Genomic DNA, 27,721 nt, shown 5'->3' with positions numbered 1-27,721 from the left:
AAATTAATTAAAAAATGAATTGTTAATATCGAAATTATTTTTTAATTATAATGAGATCGAGGCTGGACGGATCCATCTACACATTTACTACGTCATATAATTTTAATTTTATTTTTTTTCTTTTTTTTTATTGTTGTTTACGTATATACATTTTGTTAGGGTTGGACATTGGTTGTCCAACTTTGAAGAACCCTAAATGCTGTTAACCACTTATTACATATTATTTTAACTACTTGGCATTTTTTTTTTTTTTTATTTAAAGGGATCTTTATCACTCTAAATAATCATTTGTTAATTGTTTTTTTTTTTCTTTAAAAAATGACTGTTTAATTGTCGAAATAATTATTCGTAAGTTTAAAATTTTCTTAATCAACTTTTTAATATTGTTTAATAAATAAAAGCATAAAAAATAAATAAATAAATTTAATTGTTCCCCAATTTTTCAACTAAAATTTATAAAATAATATAAATTATAATTAAAAAAAAAATAAAAATAAAAATAACTTTACTGTTTTGTTTAACAAATATTACATCAAATTATTATTTCAATTAATTGTTATTTTTATTTATTGGCCCATAACAATGATTATTCATTAAAAATCTTTCCTATTTTTCAAGTGATAAAGATACCAAAAATTTGAATTAATAAATTTATAAAACCTCATTTTAATAAACGCGCACACACATGTACAAATATTTAATAATTTGGTTTAAAATTTTTAATAAATAATCTAATGAATATTAATAATAATTCACTACTTATATATTTTATCGATATGAAAAAATTACATATTCTACGGAAAATTTTTCAAGAAATATCAAGTTAACAATGTCATCTAAAATTTCAATAGTCAAGTTATAATAATAAAATAAATATAATAATAATTATTTAATTAAAAACAGCACTAATAATGAAATTAAAAAACATGAACATTCGCAATTTTTGACCAAATCATATGATTTAGTTATTGTCGAGGTCACTAATCATTATTCTGCGAGTACAAACATCATATATAACTTTTTTTTTTTTTTATATTTTCTTTATTTTTGATTTTAAATATTTTCATATAATATATTAATTTTAATTTTTCTCTCATTTTCTATATTGTCTAGCAGTAGTAGTAGTAATAGTAATAGTAGTAATAGTAGTAGTAGTAGTAGAAAAAAATTTATTTTGTTGTTGATGTTGTTGTTGTATATTAATTAATTATTTTTGATTATGAAGTTTGTTTAATGATAAATGATGAAATTGATGATTTACGTTTGTTGATAATTATTATAATTTAAATTAATCCAGAGACAAATTGTGGCTGTCCATCTCTATCAAGTGTTAATTGTGGCACAGAATTTGTTGACGGTTGAAATGTTGAGCCTTGAAAACCCATAGCTGATTCATAAATACAATTATTATTACCTGGTAATGTTGTATAATCAGGTGTTGTTGGACGATGCCTAGTTGTTGCTGTTGATATTGATGTTGTTGTTGTTGTTGCTGTTGTTATTATTGGATTAAGTGGATGTTGAATTGTAGCATATGTATTGTCTTGTGATCCAGCACTACCACGTCTATCATTATTTAATTGTAAATTTTCTGGTTCATTAAATACTTGCATTGTTAATTCTTGTTCTTCATAAAGTTTTAATTTTTGTTCAATCCATAATGGATTTTCAGTTGTATTTAATTCATCAATAATTTGTTTTTTAATTAAACCATCTTTTTTACGTATATTATTTGGTACACTTATAACCCAATGACGTAAACAACAACAAACAACTAAAAATGTTATACCACCAACAATTAATACAATAATTAATGCAATTAATGCTGCTAATGCTGGATCAAATGTATCATCTTGTGTACCATTTGCATATGCTGGTAATACATTTTCAATAGCATAACCAATATAATATTTTTTTAATACATCATATTTTTCATCAATTGATTTTAATACTTTTTGTACAGATGCAATTGTTTTTGTTTTTGGTTCAACAACATGTATATACATATCACACCAATCATGTTTTATTGAACGTGCTGAATCAGCATGAAAACGTATTTCATCAATAACAACACGACAATTTGTTGCATTTGATAATTCATATATTATTTCATCACGTTGAAGATTAACTTCAGCTGGTGGACGTGAAAATATAACACGTATTAATTGAGTTGGTTCATATATCCATACATGTACTTTAGTCATTGCATAACGTTCTGGATATGATGTTTCTTTAGCAATTATTTCAACAATAAAACGATTTTGATTATATTCAGCCATATAACCACTTGTTATTAATTTACCATCTTGTGTTACATTAAATGGACTTGGTACAATAGCACCACTTGGTTTATCTGATTCATATTTATATAAATTTGAACTTGATACATAATAATGTAATGTACCATTTAAACCAGCATCTTTATCAGATGCTTTAACTGTTGACACAAGTTCATTTATATTTGCCATTGAATTAACACCAGCAAAATATTCATTACGTTCAAATATTGGAGGACAATCATTTTCATCAAGTATTGTTATTGTTATATTAACACGACTACGATTATTATTATTATTCCCATCATCATTGTCATTGTCATTTTCATTATTATTGTTATTGTTATTGTATGATGATGACATGTAAATATCTGGATCATTTGATGCAAATATTGTTAATAAATATGAATCTCGAGTTTCACGATCAAATGATTTATTTGTAAATATTGTACCATCAATTTTATCAATATAAAATGAATAATCATTATTACCAGCTTCAATATAATAATAAATACGTGCATGTCTACCTTCATCTTTATCCTCAGCATTAATTTGTCCAATAATTGAATTTTTAGGTCTATTTTCTGGTATATTAAAATTATATATTATATTTTTATTAAATTCAGGTACATTATCATTTGTATCAACAAGTAATATTGTTAATGAACGTAAACTTTCATAATTTGTTGGACTACCATTATCAGTTGCAACAAGTAATAATTCAAATTTATTATTTATTTCACGATCAAGTATTATTTTTGTTCTTAGCTCACCACTATCTTTGTCAATAATAAATTCATCATTTTCTTGTACATTTTTATTAAATATTTTTAAATGATAATTAACATGTCCATTTTCACCAGGATCATTGTCAATTGCTTTAACAGTCATTATAAGATAATTTGGTATACCAGCATTTTCTGGTATTTCAACAGTTGCATTTGTCAATTCAGGCATTATAAATTCTGGTTTATGTTGATTTATTGGTAGCACATGTATATTAACAGTAGCATGATCAGTATTATTACCTTTACCATTACCATCACGTGCTTCAATTTCAATTTCATGATTACCAGATTTACCAATCAAGCCTTTTGATGAAGGATATAAAAAGCCAGTTTCATGATTTAATAAAAATGAATTATCATCATTACCTTTTATAATATTATATGATATATGACCATTATCACCTTCATCATAATCAGTAGCTTGTACTTGTAAAATTGTTGCTGGTGGATTAATTGATAAATTTTCAGCAATTGTTGCACGATAATGATGTTGTGTAAATATTGGTTTATTATCATTAATATCATCAAGTTTTATTAATACTGGTACTGTTGTTGTTCTACGTGATGATACTGGTGCATTATCACTAGCCATAACAGTTATACTTAATTGTGGTGTATCTTCACGATCTAATACTGTTACTGGACCAACAATTATTTCACCAGTTTTATTATTAATTATAAAATCAGATGCATGATCACCAATTAAACTATAATTTATTTCACCATAAATACCATCATCCATATCAATTGCTTTGACTGTTGTAACATGTGTACCTGGTAATGAATTTTCAGCAATATTAATACTATATGATTTATTTAAAAATTTTGGATCTTCATCATTAATATTAATTATTTTAACAATAATATTTGCACTTGATGATAACTGTGGTACACCAGTGTCATATGCTGTTATTGTAAAATTAAGTTGTTTTGTATCTTCATAATCAATTATTTGACTTGTTCTAACAACACCAGTTATATTATCAATTGTAAAATATGAACTTGGTGGATTTATTTCATAACCAGATATATTACTATCTGAATCTGTTGCTGTAAATGCACGTACTATTGAACCAACTGGTTGTTCTTCTTGCATTTCAATATTTATTATTGGATTATCTTTTGTCCATGGTTTTAAAAATTCTGGTGGTAAATAATTAACATCAATTATTGTTATAACAAGTGTACCACTATCTTGTTGTAATACACTTGCTGATGTATCACTAACAATTATATTTAAATTAACTGTTGCAGCAATATCACGATTTAATTTACTAACAACTGATACTTGTCCAGTTTTTTTATCAACAGCAAAAAAATTTTTATATGATAATGATATTGTTGTATTATTATTATTATTATTATTTTCATTATCATTAATTAATTTACCATTTTTATCAATTGCTGTTATTGGTTCTGTTATTGAATATGCCAATACATCTTGTGTTTTACTATCTGGATCAATGGCTTTTAATGTTGTAAATACAGTACCAATTGATGAATCTTCAGTAACTTCAGCACGTTGTATTTTTGGTACAAAATACGGTGATTTATTATTATCATTTTCAATTTTAATCATAAGTGTTGTTGTACCAGTTAAACTTGGTACACCACAATCATATGCTATTATTTCAATATTATATAAATAACGTTTATCATAATCTAAATTATCAGCAACTGTTACAATACCAGTATTTTCATTAATAACAAAATCATCAAATGCACCTTTTTGTATTCTATATTTAATATCAGCATTAATACCACTATCAGCATCATGTGCTTTTATTTCTTGTACAACAAAATCAATTTTAGCTATTTCTGGTACACTTGCTGTATAATTATCATTTAAAAATATTGGTGAATTATTATTAACATCACGTATTGTTATATTAACAATTGCTGTATCAATATATTTACCATCATTTGTTTCAACCGTTAAAATTATCCAATTATTATTATTACTAGTTGAATTATTTGTTGAATTATTTGTTAAATAAATTTTACCATCTTTATTACCAATAATACTTATTTCACCAGTATTATTATCAATATTAAATAAATTTAGCTCATTTCCATTAATTATTTTATATGTTAATTTTGATGTTTTATCACGATCACGTGCTTGTATTTTTAATTGTGGTTCAAATTTTTCAGCACCTTCATCAACAACAGCACGATATGTTTTTTGTAAAAATATTGGTGTATTATCATTTGCATCAGCAAGTGATATTCTTAATGATACAGTTGTTGTTTGTCCATTACCATTATCATCAGTTGCTTTATATGTTAAATAATATTCAGCTTGTTCTTCATAATCAAGACAAGGTGATGAACCTGGTGATGGACATGGTGCAACACTTATTGTACCATTATTTTTATCAACAATAAAATGTTCTGAGCCTTGTCCTTGTAGTTGATATATAATACCATTTGTACCATATTTATTACTATCACGATCTTTAGCTTTAATTGTTACAACTGGTATACCAGATGTTGCTGTTTCTGATACAATTGCTGTATATGTTGGACTATTAAATGATGGTGCATTATCATTTTCATCAGTTATTGTTATTGTAACTGTTGCTGTTGATGATAATTTTGGATTTGTATGTAATTCTTCAGCAATAACAAGAATTATAAATTTTTGTTGATTTGGATTTTCATAATCTAATGTTCCATTTTTAACACGTATATTAACTGATGTACTACCAGTTGCTTGTTTTGGTTCAACACTAAATGCACCAGTAATATCATCAAGACGTAATGAAAATACTGAATTAATACCAACATCTGGATCTTTAACAATCATATCAAGATTTGGTAATGGTGTACCATCTGGTACATTTTCTGGTATTTCAATATTATAATCAATTTTATTAAATTTTGGTGGTTCATCATTAACATCTTTTATTGTAACTGTTGCTTCAGCAATTGTAACTGTTAAATTATCATTACCAATATCATTATTATTATTATTATTTATTATTTCACGTGCTTTTATTATTAATGTTAATACACCTGATGATGAATTATCAATTGCTTCACGATCAAGTGGTTTTGCTGTACGTAATTCACCATTATCACGATCAAGTAAAAAATAATCAAATGGATTTGTAACTAATTCATATATTATTTTACGTGGCATACCTCTATCACCATCACGTGCTTTAACAGTCATAACAAGTGTACCAATTGGATCATTTTCTTGAACAATACCAGTTAATGAATCTAAAAATTCTGGTGGACTATTTTGTATATCTGTTATTTTTATTTCAACACCAGTTGTTTCACTATTATTTCCATCCTATTAATCAAACAAAAATAAACAAATTAATCAATATTATTTTTCATTTAATTAATTATAATTAATTAATAATTATAATAATATACTTACACTTGCACGTAAAAGTAATTGATAAAATGGTCGTTGTTTATAGTCAAGTGGTTCACGTAATACAAGTGCACCAACATAGGTATTTTGACTTTGTTCAACATTGACAATACCAAATTTGCTACATGCATCTGGAAACTGTTTAAAATAATAATTTTATTAATTTAAAATTTTTAATTAATCAACACATATTTCATAGATAATTAAATACTTGAAATAATTTTATTAATTTAATTAATATAATAATTTTACCTGTGCTTGTGGTACACATTCAACAACTATATTATCACCAATTAAATCAGGATCAGTAACACGTATACCAGGTAATATTGTTGTACCAATACTTGTATCTTCAGCAGCAACAGCTTCATATGGTGTACCAGTAAATTTTGGTGGATTATCATTAATATCAATAACCAGTACATATGCTTCATGACGTACGACATTTGGCTCTTGACCATCTGGTACTTCATCCTCAAGTGTTACAAAAAAATTTATTGTATCATTTATCTACGAAAAAAAAAAAAGATAATTAAAAAATTATTAAAATTAAAATTCAAATATTATGTATCACCACATCAGCGATAATGATGAGTTGGAAAACGATGACTGATGTGATGTTAAAATTTTTTTCAACATTTAATTTTTTTTGTTGTTATATTTTTAAAAAATAATCAAGTTAATTAAAAAAATATATTAAATATATATTGTATAAAGCTTAGTTTATTTTCAAGTAGTTCATGCATATTATAAAAAATAAAAAAATCTCTGTTTCAATTTTATTTGTATAATAAAATTTAAAATTGATAAAAAATTTTTAAATATGTTAAAACAATAAAAACTAATTTACAATAAATATAAACCTTATTTTTGAAGTCTAAAAAAATTATTTTATAATAAAGCATAGCATTGAATTATAATTGTAAAATAATTTTGATTTAACTGTCTGATGATTCTCAAGTGTATCTAGCTATTCACCAAAATCTTTGCTATTTTCCTGGCTTAGTATTTCGTAATGTAAAAGCAATTTGCATGGAAGCACCTTGGGCTTTAACAATAACCACAGACTGAGGTGGTTAGCTTTGAATTAGACTAAGTTTGTTAAAATTTAGATAAAGAGAAACGAAAATTAAATAGAGAAATTTTAATCAACTATTCAAGGTATGTTCAACTTTGTCATCATGAACAAGCAAAATATCATAATATTAAATAGATTTGTTCAAAAAAATTTTATCATTAATTGATAATTAATATAGATAATTTAATAATACAATTTTGAAAAGTTCCTTATCATTTATTTTATTTTATTAAATTTCTTTTTGAAAATTTAATCTCAGAATTTTTTTAACAAAAAGAATATAATCATAATTGTTACACTGTTATGTCAAAGTACTTTCTTTAATGTAATTTCAAGGTAGAAACTCTTACTCAGCATTAAATGATAAAAAAAAAAAAAAAAAATTAGACGCAAATAAATGAGAACAATGGGGTTTTTTTCCTTTTTTGTTTTTTTGCCTGGATGTGGGGTGTTGGTACATGAATGTGTACATACTGAAAGACAAACCGATAATACAAACTGGACAAAAGGCCAGTGGACTTGATTTTTTTTTTTACTAGTAGTTTAACACGCTACCATATATATCAAATAAAAACCAGACATACGAAATAATTTTCTCTTTTTATATAACGATAAATGTTTTTATTTTTATTGATATTTTTTTTTCTTTTATGATTTTTTGTTGGTGAATATTGAATTTTATATATAAAATGTGTTAAATTTACCTCACGATCGAGTGGTTTTGACAGTGTGATGACTCCAGTTGATGGATCAACTGTAAATTTATCAGTTGACTGAATTCCATACTTGACATTTGAATTTTCTGGATCATGACCTTTTAGTGTAAATACTCTTGTACCAACTGGTATATCTTCAGACAATGGTAGACCAATTGGAAATCCACTAGCTTCAAATGATGGTGGTGAATTAACATTGTTGTTTGCTGTAAATTTATAAATAAAAAAAATTAATTTATATTCAATAACTAATATGGAAAATTATTTTAAAAATACTGATGAATAAATTGTTATATTTTGATTTTCATTTGGAAATTTATCATGATTTTTATTGATGAAATAAATTGATAAAAATATTTCAATTTAAAAAAAAACATATTGACTTTTGCGTTACAATTTTTGTTTAATAAATAAAATAATAAATTTTCAATTCAAATTATATTCATGATGAAATTTATAGATAAAAATAATTGTAATTTTTTTTTTTTAATTTCAACAGATTTATTCTGATTTTCTATTTTATTGGAATTCGAAATATATATAAAATATTGTATGTTAATTTAGTGAATATTTTGATGAAATATATTCACGACAATTTTATATTTTTTATTATCATTTTTATGAAAAATTGTATAGAGAAAAAAAATAAAAAAAATATGAAAGACTATTTTAACAATGACAGAAAATAAAATGACGTGTAATGAATCGTCGTTTGACATTGTGAATATATAAAAGTATGAATGATTTCGATTGAATATTTTCAAGGGTTAAAAGAAGAAGAAGAAAAAGGAAAAATTACCACAGTGAATATAATTTTTTTTTTTTTTGATAATGCGGTATCATCTGGATTTTATTTTCTAGTCAAGATATAGAGATTGAGCCAATCGTGATGCAATAGAAAAAATAATGAGCGAAAAAAAAAATGAACTAAATCGATTGAGGGATAAGAAAAAAATAAGAAAAAAAAAGCTTGAGATTAGAAAATGGCTGGCGTTGCAGAGAGTTTTTAAAAGAAAAAAAACCAAAAAAAAAAAAAAACATTTTAAAAGAGTATTATGTCTTTTCGACTTTACTATTTTTCTTTCTTTTCTTTTCGGAATTTTGCTTTTTTTTTTTTCTTATCTCTAAATAGGTTTTATTTTGCTTTCAAGCAATTACAAGTTTTTTTTGTTTCTAATTGATATATTACTATCAATTTATTTCAATAATAAAAAATTCAATTTGAATTAGTTAATCTTCAGAGAAAAGAAAAATTATCCTGTCAAAGATGACAAGATGTTTTAAAATAAAAATAATTGAAATTAAATTCTGGAAAATTTAGGATAATTATATTCAAGTGTTGTTCAGATGTTAGAAGCATAATTTCATGAAATTTATGCTTTGAAATATTTTTTTTTTAAATGAAATAGATTGTCGAATTATGGAATTTTCTCTATTGTTCTCAAAAAATATAAAATTCAAAAAAAATTAAAAATAATTGAAATTAAAATTTAAAACTTCTAGGACAATTATATTTAAGTGTTGTTTAAATATTAAAAGCATAATTTCATGAAATTTTCATTTGGAAATATTTTTTAATAAATATGACCTGCAGACAAAAGTCCCAAGTATTTTTAATCTTAAAAAAAATTTTTAATAAATAATTAAATTAAATTAAATTAATTCTAAAATAAACTGATTAATTATTCAAAGAATTTTAACAAATTATGTCAATAATTATTCAACATTTGAATATAATTTTTTTTTTTTTATAAATACATTTCATATGAACTTTAAAAAAAAAATTTTTAAATGTCAAATTATTAATTATCAAATGTACTATTTTTATAATTAATTTCCTTCGTATTGATTATAAATTTGAAAGCTAAATTTAAACAACAAAAATGTATTTTTTAAATATTTAAAAAATGTCATATTTAAATTGATAAATTTTAAATTATTCATAAACACATTGAGGGTTTATACAAATTTATTAATATTTATCATATAAAGTGAACGTGAATTTACAAAATATATGAAGCTTAGCTTATTTCTGTATCGACATTTTATTATTATCCACATTTATACCCACTGGGATAAGCTTCTCATACATGTGGACATCGAATCAATATATAATATATATATTTAAAAAAATATAGTAGTAATTTTTTTTTTATCTATATTCGATTTTGTACGGTTATAAACCTGTCAATCTTTACTATCTATCTCCATTCTTCAGAATTAAAAAAAAAAAAACAAAAAAAAGTGTTAAAGTTAAAGCAGTAATTCTTCATGGTGTGTGTATTTTTTTTTCTTGTCAAAAACTATGGCTACATATTACAGAATCGACAATTTTCTTGCACCACCTGTGAATTTTCAACTAAAATTGGAATCTACCAAATTCTGTTTTTACCGAAATATATATATATATCCGGAATGAGGTCTTTTCACGATTGGAAAATTTATTGCAAATGAAAGTCACGGAAATTGTATTTTATGATGCCATTTTCAACTTGCATATAGATTTTTAAATTTAATAAATCAATTTATTTGTGCATCAAGCATAATATCAAAAAATCAAATTGACATAAAAAAAAACCATTAAATAAATCAATGAATAATAAAAATTAAGGATTTTTTGTTTTAAAATTTAATGGGCTTTTAATTTTCAAGGATATATAATTAACAATAAGATATTATTTATTATTATTAACTAAAAATGTAAATTATTTTTAAAAAATTCACAAGTAAATTAATTTCGACAATTAGGTTTGTAATTTTTTTATGGTTTTTTTGTTGATGGATAAATGATTTTAGAGACTAATTTTTTAATTTATATAATAGTAAATTAAATTTATTAGATGAATATTTTAGTTTTGATAAGCTTGTGTGTTTTAATCGATACAAAAGCTCTATGGCTTTGTTAAATTTTGTGGTTGCACACACAGGGAGAGAGTATTATATGTGCAGCAGCTAGAATAGTCTCTTTCAGGCCATTTATAAACACAATAAAAAAATATATATGTATAGTTATCACATTGAGAGAAAATCGATGATCTTATATTATGTGCATAAAGCTCAAAAGGATGAGAGGTAAAGCTACTTAAACTTTGTTTTTATATACTGTTTCACATGATGAAAAAATAACAAAAAATTTTATGGAAAAGTTGTAAAAAGTTTATATACAATGAGAATAAATATAGATATATTAATTAGATAGAAAAAATCATTGATTAATATATGTGTATAAATTAAAAAATTTAGAAAATATATTTCATTTGTTTTTTTATAATGAGATGAGACTGTATGAATTTATAGAAATTAAATATCTTTTGGTGGAATTTTGTAATTTTATTATAAATTAAATAATTTATTTAATGAAATTATTATAAAAATAATAATAATCATAAAGATAATTTTTTAATAATGTTAAATAACTTTTGGTATTTTTTAAATGGTGAAATTTTATTATGAGAAGACTTACTTTTAATAATTTAATTTTGCAAGTTTTTTTTTCTTTGAAATATTTGAATGAACATGAAATGAATTTTAAATGATTATAGAGTTTGAATTTTGTAGTTTGAATTTACGGTATAAATTATAATGTAAAAATAATTATTATTTAGATGTAAAATAATATGTTTTTTTATATTTTTAATTGCTAAAAATTCTATTTTAAAAACTGTTAAATTTTGTTTCTTTTAATTTTCCAAATAAAAAATTAATTTAATGATTTTTTTGTTATATTCAATTTGCAGATTAATTTACTAATTATTTTATAAAAGTATAAAAAAAATAATATTATTGTGTTTAAATAATAATACAATGTAAATTGTTATATATTAAAAAATTAAAAAATTAACCAAATTGGATAAATATAAAAATAATTAAATTTCATAAATAAATAAAAAAAACTAGATGACTAATAACTATCTAAAATTACAGACAATTTGCTTGTGATATTATTGATCTATACTAAATGCATAATATTACATTTTAAAAAATAAATTAACCAAATTTATTACCATAATAATTTACTTATAACATCATTAAATTAAAATCAACATAAAAATATCAAAATTATTATTTTCAAATTAATTTTCTTCAATTTTAAAACAAATGAATAATTTCAAAACCACTAGCATTAATATTTTTTCATAATTGACATTTCATTTATCTTAAATAATAATAATAAAAAAAAACAAGTCCCATAAGAATTAAATTAAAGTAAACAAAATAAATAAGACAAATATAAATATATTGGTAGAGTCATATTGATTGAAAGTATAAACATTTTTTTTTTCTTATCAAGATAAAATATATGAGATAAGAAAAAAAGCTTCTATTAAATTGATAGGCTTTTGTATATTTAAGTAAATTTATATGTCAACATAGTAAAACGGCTGAATTTAGGGTGTGAAAATTACTTAGGGTTTCCGGCACCTCTGTGTATAGTTAATTCAATTTACCCGATGAATCGAAGTCACTTGTGTCACTCAGTCACCTGGAATATTGGCTTTTTCATGCACCTCTCTATATACATCCCACCACTTGATTAAATACCTCTATATTTTTTAACTGTTTTTTTTTTTATTTTTTCAATTTTTTATCTCATTCAATTTTTTTTTTTTAGTCATGAAAAAAAAAAAGAATTTTCTACTGTTTGATTGTAGATCCAATTATCAGGGTTCAAATGAACTCTAAAAGATTTTTTTTTTTCTATATTTTTATTATTTTTTTTTATCCTGCAAATAATTACCCCTATTTTTCACTAGCTACCATATTTCAACTGTCTATCTCTCTAACTTTATTTTATAAACTCCTCAGTGTATACTAAAATTTTATTTTTTTTTTCTTTTCAATTTAATTTTTATTATTATTTTTATGTTTTTTTTGTTTGCGTAGAAAATTACACGTCCTCGCTGGTTAACTACTCTTGCACATTGTGAAAAAAAAATTTAAAATTAAAAAGAATTACGTATAACACAGGGTTGCTATTTGTTTTATTTTTTTTTATTCATTTTTTCTTTTCATTATTTATTTCGCATTCGTTAAAATGTAATTATGCCATAGTGTGTATTTTATATATTACAAGAATAACTTGTGAGCTTTTCATATTGCATAAAATTTTTCTATGCTTTTTTTTTCGATAAGAAAATAATTTGTTTTACGATAAAATTTAAACGAAATATTTCTAGTATAAACTATAGATTTTTCCTCTTAATTTATCTGGACTCATATTTCATAATTATTTCGTCTCAATAATTTGAGATGAAATTTTCACGTAATATTTTTTTATAAAAAAGCTCTAATCAAATTATTTTCAGATTTTTCAGATTAAATTTAATTAAATTTAAAACTATAATGATTTTAAAATATCTGGAAATATTTAGTGACTTTGATTTGTTTTTTGTTTTTTTCGTCAATTTTAGTAAAATGTTTTGTGCATGCCAATGATGTGGATACAAGCACTCGTGGAATTGACATCTATACTAATAGAATTGAACAAGACGAAATAAATAAATAAAAAAATTTAAAAAAAAAAAACAACCGAAATAAAGGAATACAATATGAGAAGCATTATCCGATAAATGTGCTTGGTTGACTTCAACGTTATCGGAAACTCGTTCATGTCCATTTTACCCCAAACCACTACTTTATATTTTTTTTTTTTTTTTAGATAAAATATATACACACAACAATAAACCCCATGTCCAATCTCATGAAACCCCATGATTCTTTGTGTTCACAACAACAATATACATAACTATCATCCTGTCTCAACGGACTTTTTGTTTGTTTTATTTTTTGATTATTATTATATTTTAAAAAACAATTTAATAATCCTAAAAAACTTTTGAATAAATATTACAAAGAGAATATTATATTTAAATAACTAAACAAACACCTACTGTACAATCATGATAATAATTTTGATTCATACATTTATCACAAAAAAAAACGAAAAAAAAAATATATAAAAACGAAAGATCATATGTTTGATAAATTTAAAACAAGCAAACATAATTTAATTTTTTTTTTTATCATAATGAAAGAGATAAAAAATAATTATAATTATAATCATCATTAACACGTTTATTATTTTTTTTAATTTACATTTTGAGTCTTGAAAATTAAAAAATAATAAAACTGGATATATAGAAAAAAAAAAGATATAAAAATTGCAACTAATTTTTTAATAATAATAAAAATTATATATATACAAGATGATGAAGACAATCATTATCATCACCATCATCATCATCTTGAATCTTGTATTTTTATAAAGCCTTTAATGAGAGGCTATTCATGAACAAATTTAGTGACATCCATGGATAAATCCCTTCAACTCTTTAATAATAAAAAATAATAAAAATATTATCGAATGGATGAATAATAAAAATTGGTTAAATTTTTTTAATAATAATTAAATATGTACATGATGATGATGATGATGATAATCATCAACATAATTATCTTGCCTTTTCATAAATATTTTTATAACAAAAAATATAACAAAAAAATAAAAATAAATTCAATTATTTAATAATAATAAACAAAATAGATATAAAATAATACAATGATCATTATCATCATCATTATTATCATCATCTTGTGTTTTTATAAAGTCATTCAGCCATATAATCCAAAAAAAATTGGGTATATAAATAGCCCAAGTTTTTGAAATAACAAAAAGCATTTATATATTTGTACAATATGATGATGATGATGATGACAGAGATGACAATCATCATCAACATCATCAACATGATTATCATTATGATGTCATGGTGATAACATGAGTAACTGTATAAATATATATACCTGTAACTCATATATACCTTTGGCTTTTACTACTACGATCGATATAGCTTGCTCGCTGCGCGACAACATTTGAGTTGCGGATTCACTCTCCTAGTCCTGATGCAGTCTCTGGACCCGTGCATACATACATTTACAATCAGTCTGTACATACATACATACAAATACGATATGAATTTACATATATATACATCTAGTCTAGTAAATATATATAATATATATACTTGGTCGTATGCTTAACTGTTTCTCTCCACGAAATTCAATTGAATGAACGCCGTCAAAGCTCATTTGTAATTATTCAAACTGAATAACAATATTTTCATAATTATCATTAAATAACAAACTTAATAATAAACAAAAAATATATATTAACATAAATTTAAAAAAATCATAACAAATTTCATTATGATGAATAAATTCATCATAATTTTATTTTTCAGTTGAAAAATATATTTTTTCTTTTTTTATAAAATTATTTGTTTATTAGTATTAATAATAAATAAATTAAATTAGCTATATTATTTAATTTATTTTTTTTAATTATATAAATATTTATATTATTATTATTTATTGTTATATGATGATAATGATAATATAATTTAAAATAAAATACTTTTTTTCTTTTTAAATTTTTTTTGTTATAATTTTAATGGTATTTGGTCATTGTAAATGTATGTAATATGTAATATTAATATATACCTATATATATAAGATTGTCTGCAATAGGTTATTCACGGTATTGTGAATTTTTTTTGAAAAAGACATGTCTTGAGAGAAAAGTGTTTTTCCATGCGTTGCCTTCGGGCAAACGATACGAGACGAACTGTAAAGCTTCCGGTTAAACCACTTTTTTTTTTATTACTATTTTTTTTTTTTTCTTATTTCGTATATTGAGAGAAGTGGTAAAAGGATATATATCTTTACTATGTAAGTAGTTATATGGCGTGGGCGATTTTATTTTTTTAAAATATATATATAAATCAATTTATTTTTTTTTCAAACTTGATAAAATGGGCTTTTTTATGTATTTCTATTTCTTGAAAAATAAATAATGATAATAGTAATAGATTGAAAAATGAAAGATCAAAGAATATGAAAAATATATATTTGAATATTGTACGTGTTATATTTATTTTTTATTTTTTATAAATAATTTTATGGATTTTTTTAAACTTACCAATGCATGAAGACAAATGCCAAATAAATACGACAAAGAAAATGCTCTTCTTTTTGAATCTGTAAATAGAAAGAAAATATTTCATTTAAACACGAGTTATTTTTTGATTATATTTGAACATAATAAATTGAATAAAGAGAAAATAAAATGAAGAAAAAAAAAAAACAAAAGGATAGGGCAAGTAGAAATAAATAAATGAAAAAGGAAAATGATGAAAAAGAAATAAAAAAAAAATTAAAAGAGAAAAAAAATAAAATGTATAGTCAGAATGCTGAGGAAAAGATTGAAATGTATTTCTTAGTCAAGTTTGCAAACTTCCAACATCTCAATGGAAAATAAAGAAAGGAAATTCAAATATCGGATTGACATTGCAAGACTTTTTTTTTTTCTGGACGTTATTTTTTTTTTATATTCTTTGGTTCACAAAATTTTGTTGTATTTTAATATTTTCATATTATGTATTATTAAATCAGTATGAATAGAATTATTTCTATAGGATTTCAGAGTTTTTTTAAAAAGTTTGTTGATATTGGGCGAGTTATATATGAATAGTAACTGTATTAATTTCGAATCAATATTTCGAAATATATATTTACACTGGGGTGATAATTATTGGGACGTCAAATGATGTATGTATATATAAATGATATTTCAAAAAATGTCGAATACAGCTTTGGTAAAAAATTGATATTTAAAAATGAAGATTTTATGTTGAGACAGGAAGTAAATATATTTTAAATTTTAATTTAAAATTTTTGTTGTATAATAATAGAAACTCGATTAATTTTTAATCAAAATAATATGATCTTTAGAATAATTAATTGTTTAAATAATATATGTAAAATGATTTTTTATTATTTTTAAAATTGTGGAAAATTCTATTTTGAAAAAAATTAAATTGCTGCTTTTTTTTTTAACGATAAATAATAAAAGATTTTATAAAAAAAATTGGTAAAATTTTTTATTATATTTTATTTGAATAAATAAAAATATATTTTTGGGTAAAAATAATGATACAATGTATATTGTAATTTTGAGATAAATTAAAAAATTTGTCAAATTGGCTAAATATAAAAAATTGAAAATATAAATAAAATAAATTAATTACTATCAGTCTAATTTACAAAAAAAATTTATAATCATATTATTTAACTATCCATAGCATTATAACATGTGAATTTTAATTTTAATACTCATTTTTAAATGTTAAATCAATAAATAATTTAAAAATAAATTAACTTAATATAAAGCTACGAAAAAATTAATTAATTATAACATTGTTTTAACTTGTAAAATAATTTGTAAGACAGTATATAGATTCAGTAATAGAACAGTCTTCCCTCGATGATTTAAGAAAACATAAAATTCAAACTTGTGCAAATTCATTTTGGTACAATGATTTTCAATTAATAGACAAATAATAATCATGTAAAATTCAATTACAAATTTTTAAATAAAGATAAATTTTCAAGCTTGAATTCAGAAAATTGAAAATAATATTAAAAAAAAAAATATCCTAAATCAATTAATTTTCATTATTCCAACTTCTTGAGAAACTTTATTATCCAATATTATCGAATCAATAAAATCATAAAAGATAAAACAACGTAACTTATTAATTTAAATTTCATTAATTTTTTGATTAACAATCCCCGTCAATTTTTCTATGATTTTAATTTTCATCAGCTCAAAAATCATCACAATTAAATCACCAAAAATATATATTACCCATTATAAAACATTGTCATCCAAAAAATCAAATTATTTTATAACCAAAAATAAAATTTAAAAATATATTTTACAAATAATTAATATAAATACAATAAAGTTTTAAACATTTTTCCAAGTCCTACTTGTTAAAAGTTTAAAAAACAGCTTTAAAAAAAAAACAAAAAAAATAAATTAACAAGCTTTTATCATGATGAGTTACTATCTACTACTTTATTGCAAAACTTTTTTTCGCCACATATCATTTAAAACTTTACTCTCATTACTTGTTTATTCATTTTGAAAAAAAAAAATATATATTTTTCCTTCTAATTGTAAATTATATATAAAACTTTTGTAATTGTTTTTTTTTTTTAGTTGAATACTTTCAAGATGAATTTATGACAAGAAGAATCATTCAATTGAAAAAAATTAATTATTATGCTTTCCAAGATACACAATGGATATTTGGAATTGTTCGTTAGTTAGTCGGGCTATTGAAAATTATTTTAGTCACAATTTCTCGTTATCAAAGTCGTCTACAATTTAATTCTATAGTCCACGTTGAGTTACGACTTACGACAAGCCATTCGGCTTTTTCACTGCTTTCATTCATTTACTTTCATTATCACCAGGTGCACATGGCAAGTGGTATTTTCATAATGAACATTAAAAGAGTTTTTATAGAAGAAAGCCACTATTTCTTTTACCCTTAACTTTTAAATAAAAAAAATTATAAATAGAACAAATAAAGCTGAATTTTATTTTTTAAATTTTAATTAAGGAAAAAAAAATATATGTATGTATATATAATTCACACTTTTTATATTTTAATTTATTATCGTTTATTAATTTTCAAGTGATTATATAAAAGTAGAAAATTTAATTAATTTTGTTTAACGATTTTTAATGAGTTCAGACTTTATAAATTGCTTTACATATAATATTATATTGTTTTTTTTTTTTTTTAATTTTTTATATTACGTTGTGTAATAAAGGTTTTTTTTTCTTCTTTAAATTAAAAAGAAAATGTATGAAATTTTAATTGAATGATAAGAGTGTGACTTTTTATTATTTTTGTTATATTTTCATTGCAAAATAATTCTGTCTCCTTTCATTTTCCCAATAAAAAATTAATTTAATAATTTTTTGTTATATTCAATTTGCAGATTAATTTACTAATTATTTTATAAAAGTATAAAAAAAATTAATATTATTGTGTTTAAATAATAATACAATGTAAATTGTTATATATTAAAAAATTAAAAAATTAACTAAATTGGATAAATATGAAAATAAATAAATTTCATAAATAAAAAAAAAAAAAACTAGATGATTAATAATTATCTAAAATTACAGACAATTTACTTGTGATATTATTGATCTATACTAAATGCATAATATTATGTTAACTATCATTAAAACAATAATTTAAAATTGCACAAATCAACGTAGAAAAAAATAAACTTTTTCCATTTGTCTGGTCGTTAAAAACATTTAAAAAAAAAAATTAACCAAATTTATTACCATAATAATTTACTTATAACATCATTAAATTAAAATAAACATAAAAATATCAAAATTATTATTTTCAAATTAATTTTCTTCAACTTTAAAACAAATGAATAATTTCAAAACCCCTAGCATTAATATTTTTTGACTTGCATAATATATCATTCAATATATTTATTTATTCTTAAAATTCCAGTCAACTGTTGTTGAATTTTTTGATATTTTATTATCTTCGATAATATCATTTATGATTAGTTGACATTTTCGTATTGGAAAATGTACCAAACAAGTAGTTTGAAACATCTGTCGTCATTGTACTATAGGGGTTGGTTTGGTCGTTGGTCACGTATACGAATAGTTACAAGTAAACTGAACATCACGAAATATATATAATACATATATGTATACATAGTAAAGCATTGAATTCATGTTGAGATAGGGATGGTGGTGGTGATGATGGTGGTAGTACAAACTGGATAAAGTGTCTTTTGCATACAGATAGATAGGAAAACTTGATATATACAGATGCTTGCTTGCTGCTGTTACTGCTGCTAGTTTTGCAAAGCCATTGCCAAAAGTTATTTTCTTCTTAAGAGCATTTGAAATTTGCTCTTGTCAGTCAGCAAACAAACAACATCTTTGTATATTAAATTTATAAACAAATATATAAAACACATAATTAAATTATCAATGACAAATTATCTTCATCTTAATCTTCATCATCAACATTATCATCAACATCATCATAACTTTAATTATATACACAACATTCCTGATGTAATATATAATTTTTATTTTTTTCTTACAATTGCCTTTTTAGTTTTATTTAATTTTTTTCTTTCTCACGAAATAAAGTGAAATACTCGTCTCTTGAGACTTGTAAATTCTCACATAATTTTTTTTAACTTACCACATACTAATAATGATAATAATTTTGTGTATTAAATTATGATGAATTAAATTTAAGTTAAAATATATGTAGAACACAAGTTTATATGTATGTGTATGACTAATTAAGATAATGAAAATTTGATTTAATATATGTTTGTTAGGATATTATTATAACATTTGTATCTACTTGTTGATATTTGTAATTAATTTGTATTTAGAAGTGTCACATATGAAAATTCAATAGACATCAAGTTAATATATATGTGCAGTATATATACTATATTTATATATTTGCAGAGAGATAGAAATTCGTTTGGTACATTTATTATACAGGGTTCATTATGGTCATACTGGTGTGCTTTTTCAGAGCTTTTATATATGTGTGTATAGTAAAAAGCATTTGTGCAGCAATAACAACACATAAATGAGCATTGCAAACGCTAATATCCTTCATTATTCGTTGTAGTAATAAATATGTGGAGTGTACTGTGTTTTTTTTATTTTTTTTTAACACGAAAATTAGTATGCTATTTTTAAGTTATTTAAAAACACAAGCTATATGGTTGTTGATTTTTTTTTTAATTTTTAATTAGAAATACCTTTAATAAAATCTAGTTGTTATGTATTTTTTTTTTTAAGCTAGATTATATACTGCAGCATTGGTATTATATTACAAAATCTAAAAAACATTGATGATTTATTTTTATATTCTAAAGAACATATATTCTTTGGAATAATTAATTGTTTGAATAATATATATGTTAAATGATTTTTATTATTTTTAAAATTGTGGAAAATTCTATTTTGAAAAAAATTAAATTGCTGCTTTTTTTTTTTAACGATAAATAATAAAAGATTTTATAAAAAAAAATTGATGTAAAGATTTTTTATTATATTTTATTTGTAAAATGATTTAATTGTTATTTTATTTGAATAAATAAAAATATATTATTGGCTAAAAATAATGATACAATGTATATTGTAATTTTGAGATAAATTAAAAAATTTGTCAAATTGGCTAAATAAAAAAAAATTGAAAATATAAATAAAATAAATTAATTACTATCAGTCTAATTTACAAAAAAAATTAATAAACATGTTATTTAATTATCCAAAGCATAATATCATGTGAATTTTAATTTTAATACTCATTTTTAAATGTTAAATTAATAAATATTTTAAAAATAAATTAACTTAATATAAAGCTACAAAAAAATTAATTAATTGACATTATTTGAACTTGTAAAATAACCTTAATTATGATATTATTCAACTAATAAAACTTTAATATCATGTAAATTCAAATTTCACGAGTAATTTCAAATTTCTAAATACATTAAAATTCCCAAGCTCAAACTAACAAAGTACGTGAATTAAAAAAAACGTTAAATCAATTAACTATCATCAAACTTTTAAAAAAATTTGAATATAACATTATTTAATTAATAAATTTATAATATCATGTAAATTTTCATGTTTAAATAAATTTTAAAACTTTTAGACCAACGCGAAAAAATTTCTGCAAGACTGAAGAATTTGCTTCCGTTGGTCTTGCCAAATATAAAAATTAAAAAAAATAAAATCACATGGTAATCTTTATATTTCTAATTTAAATAATGCCTTAATTTTTTTTTTAAATTATATCTGTCTTGTTCATGTGTATCCAACAACAAAAAAAAATTGTACAAAAATATATTTTAAAAAAAGTAAAAAAATAAAAATTAATAACCGAAAAAGAAAAAGTAACTGTGATTTTTCAAGTAACATTAAAATATCAAATGACAAAAAAAAAAAAGAAAAAAAATACATCTTGAAAATAAAAACACCGCATGCATGTTTATTATTTTCTCGGAGTTGCATTGAGGAAGTTTTGATTTATGAAGCAGAAAGTCTGCAATTTCATTTAGAGTTAGTGGTAAGAAACTAAGTGAGGAAGAACCACCACCATCACCATCAACCTGGGGGAGTTAAACAAAAAAAAAAATGTATATTAAAGAGAAAATAAAAAATATGAAAAGAAAAAGAGGGAAGAAGAAAAGAGGCTTGGCGTCATCTCAAATGTGCAAGGTGGATTGGCCCCCAGCTAGATCCCCAGCTAGGCACCGAGACTCTCAAGAGTCCCGGATGTCGATCGAGCTAGGACTAAACGTTATTTCAAAAATACTAAATTCCATACATGTTACTCTACATAAATCTACATTACTGCCAATTTAATATTTTTTTTCTCCTTCAAATATTTCCTTAAATATTTTTTTTTTCATACAAAAAATATAGCCTATTTACCAAAAAGAAAAAATATTAAATATATTTTTTTAAATAATTATCATCATTTTTTAAATCTAGATTTATGATATTATTTTTTTTTTCTTTTTTCTAAATTGAGTTTGATAAATTTAAATAAAGAGTTAGTGATACTTGGCATGAATAAATGACAAGAGAAAAAAATAGAGATAAATAAAATGAAAAAAAAAAAAATAATGTGCTTGAAGAATTTGTACGTGACTATTTTTCATAATATACTTTTTCTATTTTTTTTATGTTTAAAAAATTGAGTGTTTGTGGGAAACATAAGTTTGAGTGTTTAGAAAAAAGATGACAATAAGTGAGACGAGACATTCATTAGTGGGTTTTATGCAAATTAAACAAGTATCAAATAATGATAATAAAGATGAAAAAAACGAAACGAAAAAAAATTCAAACCAAATAAAAATGTTGTTTTAAATATTTTTTATTATTTACTTTTTACGAGATTGTAATTTTGGAAAAATTTTAGAAAATATTTGTAGCTTTTGTGGAGAAAATTTATAGGGAATTATTTATTTTTTTGATGAAAATTTAATTAATTAAGTTTTGTAATAAAAATAATTGAAATTAATTTCTAAAAAATTTAGGACAATTTTATTTAGGTGTTGTTTAGATACTAGAATAATAATTTCATGAAATTTTTATTTAGAAATATTTTTTTTTAACAAATATAACTTGCAGTAAAAAGTCCCGAATTTCGTCTGCAGATAATGGCAAATTATAAAATTGTAAAAAAAAATAGAAACAATTGAAATTAATTTTTATAAATTTTAGAACAATTATATTTAGATGTTGTTTGTATTTTAGCATAATAATTTCGTGAAGTTTTTATTTAGAAATATATTATTAAACCAACACAACACTTTGCAAAAAATACCAAATCCAAAAGAGAAAAAAAAAATAAAAGCCAAAGAGTAACATTGTCATTCAAAAAAACCCACGACCACTGAAGTGGACATTAAATTTCGTATTGATAAAAAAAAAAAGAAAATATATAGTAGTCATATAAAGGTATGTATAAATAGCGTATATACCTATATAAATCCGGAAATTAAATATAAAAAAAACTAGATCAAGCTTCCACATATAAGAAGTAAAGTAAAAGTAATACATATATTAAATCTCTCTCATGTGTTATGTTATTTCCTCAATGTCATTGACACTTTCACAACAAAATCACATTAAATATATTATTTGAAAAGTTGTAATATTTATTTATTGCTAATTTATAAATTGAAAATTCAAAATTAAGTTAATGAGCTGTTTATTCAATAAAACAACGGATATTAAAGTGTCACATAACAAGGAAACAAAATTTAATCGAGAGAGAGAGAAGAGAGAGAAAATTGAGAGAATGAAAAGATAAATGATGAAATCAATAAAATTCCCTTTTTCTCATTAATTCATAAAATGATATTGAGGAGGAGGAGGGCTCAATATCAATATAAATCTTCCCACATAATACATTCCCATCGTTGATACGATCAAATCAATATATATGTCATATCAAATATGACATCAACATTCATCAGTTTATTAAATAATCATAAATAAACTCATGTTTATCAAAAATTAAATGTAATAAACTAAATTATTTCATTAGAAAAATATAATAGTAATATTATATCATTTGTTTTTTTATTTTAAATCAAAGAAAATTTTTAAAAATAAATTAATGTTATATAAAATTTAGAAAAATATAATAATTATTATATTAATATTAATGTAATGTAATTGAATTAATTAATTAACATTTTTTTTAGTTGTAAAATAATATTATTATCAGTATATTAGTGTAAAAGAATTAGGGGTATTTTTGAAATAATGGTAGAATTTCGAAAAATATTAAATTGCTGCTTCTTTTTTTTAACGATAAACTTCTAAATTTAAAAAATAAAATTTTAGTAATAATATTTTCTGTCTTCAGTGGCAAAACACTAACGGTTTTTTTTTTCAGTTTGAAAAATTTTTATTATTCAAAACGTGTCATTGAATAAGTTGACCTCGGTATGAGTCAACAAGATACACGATATTTGCGTTTTTTTTTTTTTTAAATATTCTTTATAATTACCAGTATGTAATTAATATTTTTATATAATAATTTTTTTTTTTAAATTACCTGATTATAAATAAATAAATTGTGATGATGATTCTCAATAATTTTATATTGAATATATAAATTAATTAATTTAACTTTAAAACTATTGGAAAATAAAATTAAAAATTATTTTTCTTTTTGCATTTTAACAGATAATCTATCAATCAATTATAATGAATAAATATTAAAATTAAATTACCGTTAAATACAAGATTATAATTCAATACTAAAAAAATTTAATAACAATAATTTTTATTGTTATTAATTATTATAAATAATATTTCTGAAGATAATAAAATAAATAAATTTTCTAAAATCTAAATTTATTTAAATAAACATAAGTATATCAAATTAAAATTTCACACACTGATAAAACTTGATAAAAATTAAAAAACTATTCAAATTATCAATAATTAGTATCATTAAAGTTAACAATTCAAATAAAACCTCAAAATTTCAAGTTTAAGTTTGAAAAAAAAAAAAAACTACTCCGAAAATTGTTGTGACTTCTGGCTTAATATTAAACTGAGAGGAAATAATTAAGTCAAGCTTTTGAGTTTGAAAATTATTGCGGTTTTTCTGTCAAAGTATATATATCATATATTAATATATATTATTATTATTATCATCATCATAGAGACAAACAAGTTGAGGAGTAGATTGCGCAATTCGGGTGAACGTAATCGGTGGTTGTGAATGCTTATATATATACATATATTTTCTAGCCGGCATACCAAGTCTTTGTTAAATTCCCAAGACAGCAAGTTCTCAACAACAAAATCTCCTTTCTATTTTTCATTTTTTTTTTTTTCATTTTTATACCCAAAAAAAAATTCCAACCAACTCTGTATGATTTTTTTTTTCTTTCCCAAATTAAAACATGTGTGTTTCCTTTCACCCCTTCAACATAATTATTCAAATTCCTAATAATATAATTATTATCCAATAATTTAATAATTTGTTTAATATATTTTTTTAAATAATTTAATAAATTATTTATATGCAAGTAAGGTCGACGGCATGTCATACATGAAAATAACGGGAAAATCCGGATTGTTCGCGCCATCATCTTTCCACCTGTTTCTCTCTTTTTATTAACCAACAAATAATAATAATAATAACAGACATTTTTTTTTCCTTTAAACAATTGTTTTACTATTTAAAAAAAAAAAATTTCTTTCAATTGTTATTCATTCATTTAATCAAAAAGAAATAAACACAATATAAGCCAGATAGTTGCATTATTGTGCAATAAAAAAAAAATATGAATAATATTTTAATAATAATAAAAATAATAATAATAATATTGTATTGTTATGAAGGTACTTACGACACGACTCCTGCGAACCCAGTCATTCTATTATTTTTTTTTTTTTTCGCTTTTCTTTTGGCAATAATTTAATCTTCGTGTCAAAAATTAATAATAATTTTTTTTGCTGGTTTTAACTAACACATATTGTTTATAAATAATATTTATTAAATTTATTATTTATTTGTTGATAATATTAACCAACGCCCACGATGATTTTTTCAAATGATGCTGAGTGATTTTATTAATATTTTTTCTCCTTTTTGTAAACAAGTTTATTTGACTTTTTATTCTCACTCAATCACAACAAATAATATATTGTTATTGTTTATCATTGGCATATAATTATTAGACAATTATTTTTTAAATATTATAAAACACTTACACACAGACACAATATTATTATAATTAAAATTATTTTATTTATAAGAGTTAAAACGTCAAGAATTTAATTTAACAAGCACACAATAATACCGTTTGTTTATTTGATAATTTTTTACTCATATTTTTTTTTCTTAAAATTTTTTAAACTTTTATTAGACATTGTTTTGTTATTAATTATTAAAAAAATAATAACAAACAATTTAGATATTTTATTAGATTAATTTTTTTATTTTTTATAAAATGAGTATTTTTTTGATGGATTTATTCCATCTGGAATTTTAGACAGAAATTCGATTACATCCGATCAAGGGGGCTCGTGAAAGGCGACTGAAATGCGATTGTGCACGATAGTTTAATTGTGTGTGTGTATGTGAGCCTTCGGGAATCCTCGGTAATCTACGTGGGAGGATAAGCGGGATTTTTTTTTTTTTTCATCTAAATAAAAAATGAATAAAATTGCAGCATCTCTTTTGCTTCTTTAATCTTATATTGTCATCATTTTATATAAATTTTTCACTCTCACTTCTATTGCTGAAAATTCAATGAATCATTTATCTTTGTTTTGGGAAAAATTGCTGCTTAAATTTATCATTTTTTTGAGTCATTTGAAATGATTTTGGTATAAAAAAAAATCACAGAAATATCCTGCTAATGATAATTAATTCATAATGACTTTTATACCAACAAAAAAATTATTTATAAATTATAAATAATTTTGAAAATTAAATTACTGTAAAAAAAAAACATTTATTTATTGTAAAATTCAAATTGTATTTTTTTTTATTGTGAAATGAAACTTTTACATATGGCTTTGTGTATTTTTTTTTTGTATTTTGTTATTAAATATATTTAAATTAATTAGCACGTTAATTTTCAACGTAAATTATTAAATTTAATAATTATTTACTAAATTTTTAATCTATATTTACGAAACAGGTATTAATTTGAAAAAAACAATAATAATGTATTATTTTATTTAAATCACGAATAGTAATTTTTGTTTTTTTAATTTAAATACTTAATATTTTAATGTATATATATATTTGATGATCAGAATTGGGTGAAATTATATTGTTCTTTATTTGTATTTTATTATCAAACGTATTTAATTGAGGTTTAATTTAAATTAAAAAAAAAAACCACTTAGTTTTACAGAAAAGTCAATAAAACAGTCAATTATTTTAAGTGTTATTAAATCTAGTATGCTATACATTTTTATTTTATTCATTTCATTTATCTTTCACTCATGTGCTGGTTGTTTTTTTTTTTTTTTTCGATTTTATATTTTT

General features: G+C 21.9%; 1 protein-coding gene across 1 annotated transcript; it reads right to left on the bottom strand.

The window, feature by feature from the left end:
- Positions 1 to 287: 287 nt before the first annotated feature.
- LOC122859119 (cadherin-87A-like) lies at positions 288 to 27,001 on the bottom strand. The gene is made up of 6 exons (XM_044162498.1): positions 26,070 to 27,001; positions 16,228 to 16,286; positions 8,238 to 8,455; positions 6,708 to 6,965; positions 6,459 to 6,593; positions 288 to 6,368 (listed from the first exon to the last, which is right to left on the bottom strand). Exons 1-6 carry the CDS (start codon positions 26,093 to 26,095, stop codon positions 1,284 to 1,286), a joined length of 5,781 nt encoding a protein of 1,926 aa, XP_044018433.1. The 5' UTR covers positions 26,096 to 27,001; the 3' UTR covers positions 288 to 1,283.
- Positions 27,002 to 27,721: the final 720 nt, after the last annotated feature.

The sequence above is a fragment of the Aphidius gifuensis genome, linkage group LG6 (genome assembly GCF_014905175.1).
Source record: "Aphidius gifuensis isolate YNYX2018 linkage group LG6, ASM1490517v1, whole genome shotgun sequence".
In the NCBI taxonomy this organism is placed as follows: Eukaryota; Metazoa; Arthropoda; class Insecta; order Hymenoptera; family Braconidae; genus Aphidius; species Aphidius gifuensis.
This window is presented reverse-complemented; position numbering and strand designations above follow the sequence as displayed.

Bases quoted from the DNA above. Each gene is read 5' to 3' on its own strand.
- LOC122859119 (XM_044162498.1), bottom strand. From the start codon at position 26,095: ATGACTGGGTTCGCAGGAGTCGTGTC. The intron at 6,966-8,237 runs GTAAATTTAACA...TTTTTTTCGTAG, and splicing joins CAAAACCACTCGATCGTGAG to ATAAATGATACAATAAATTT. The intron at 6,594-6,707 runs GTAAAATTATTA...TATTTTAAACAG, and splicing joins AATGTGTACCACAAGCACAG to TTTCCAGATGCATGTAGCAA.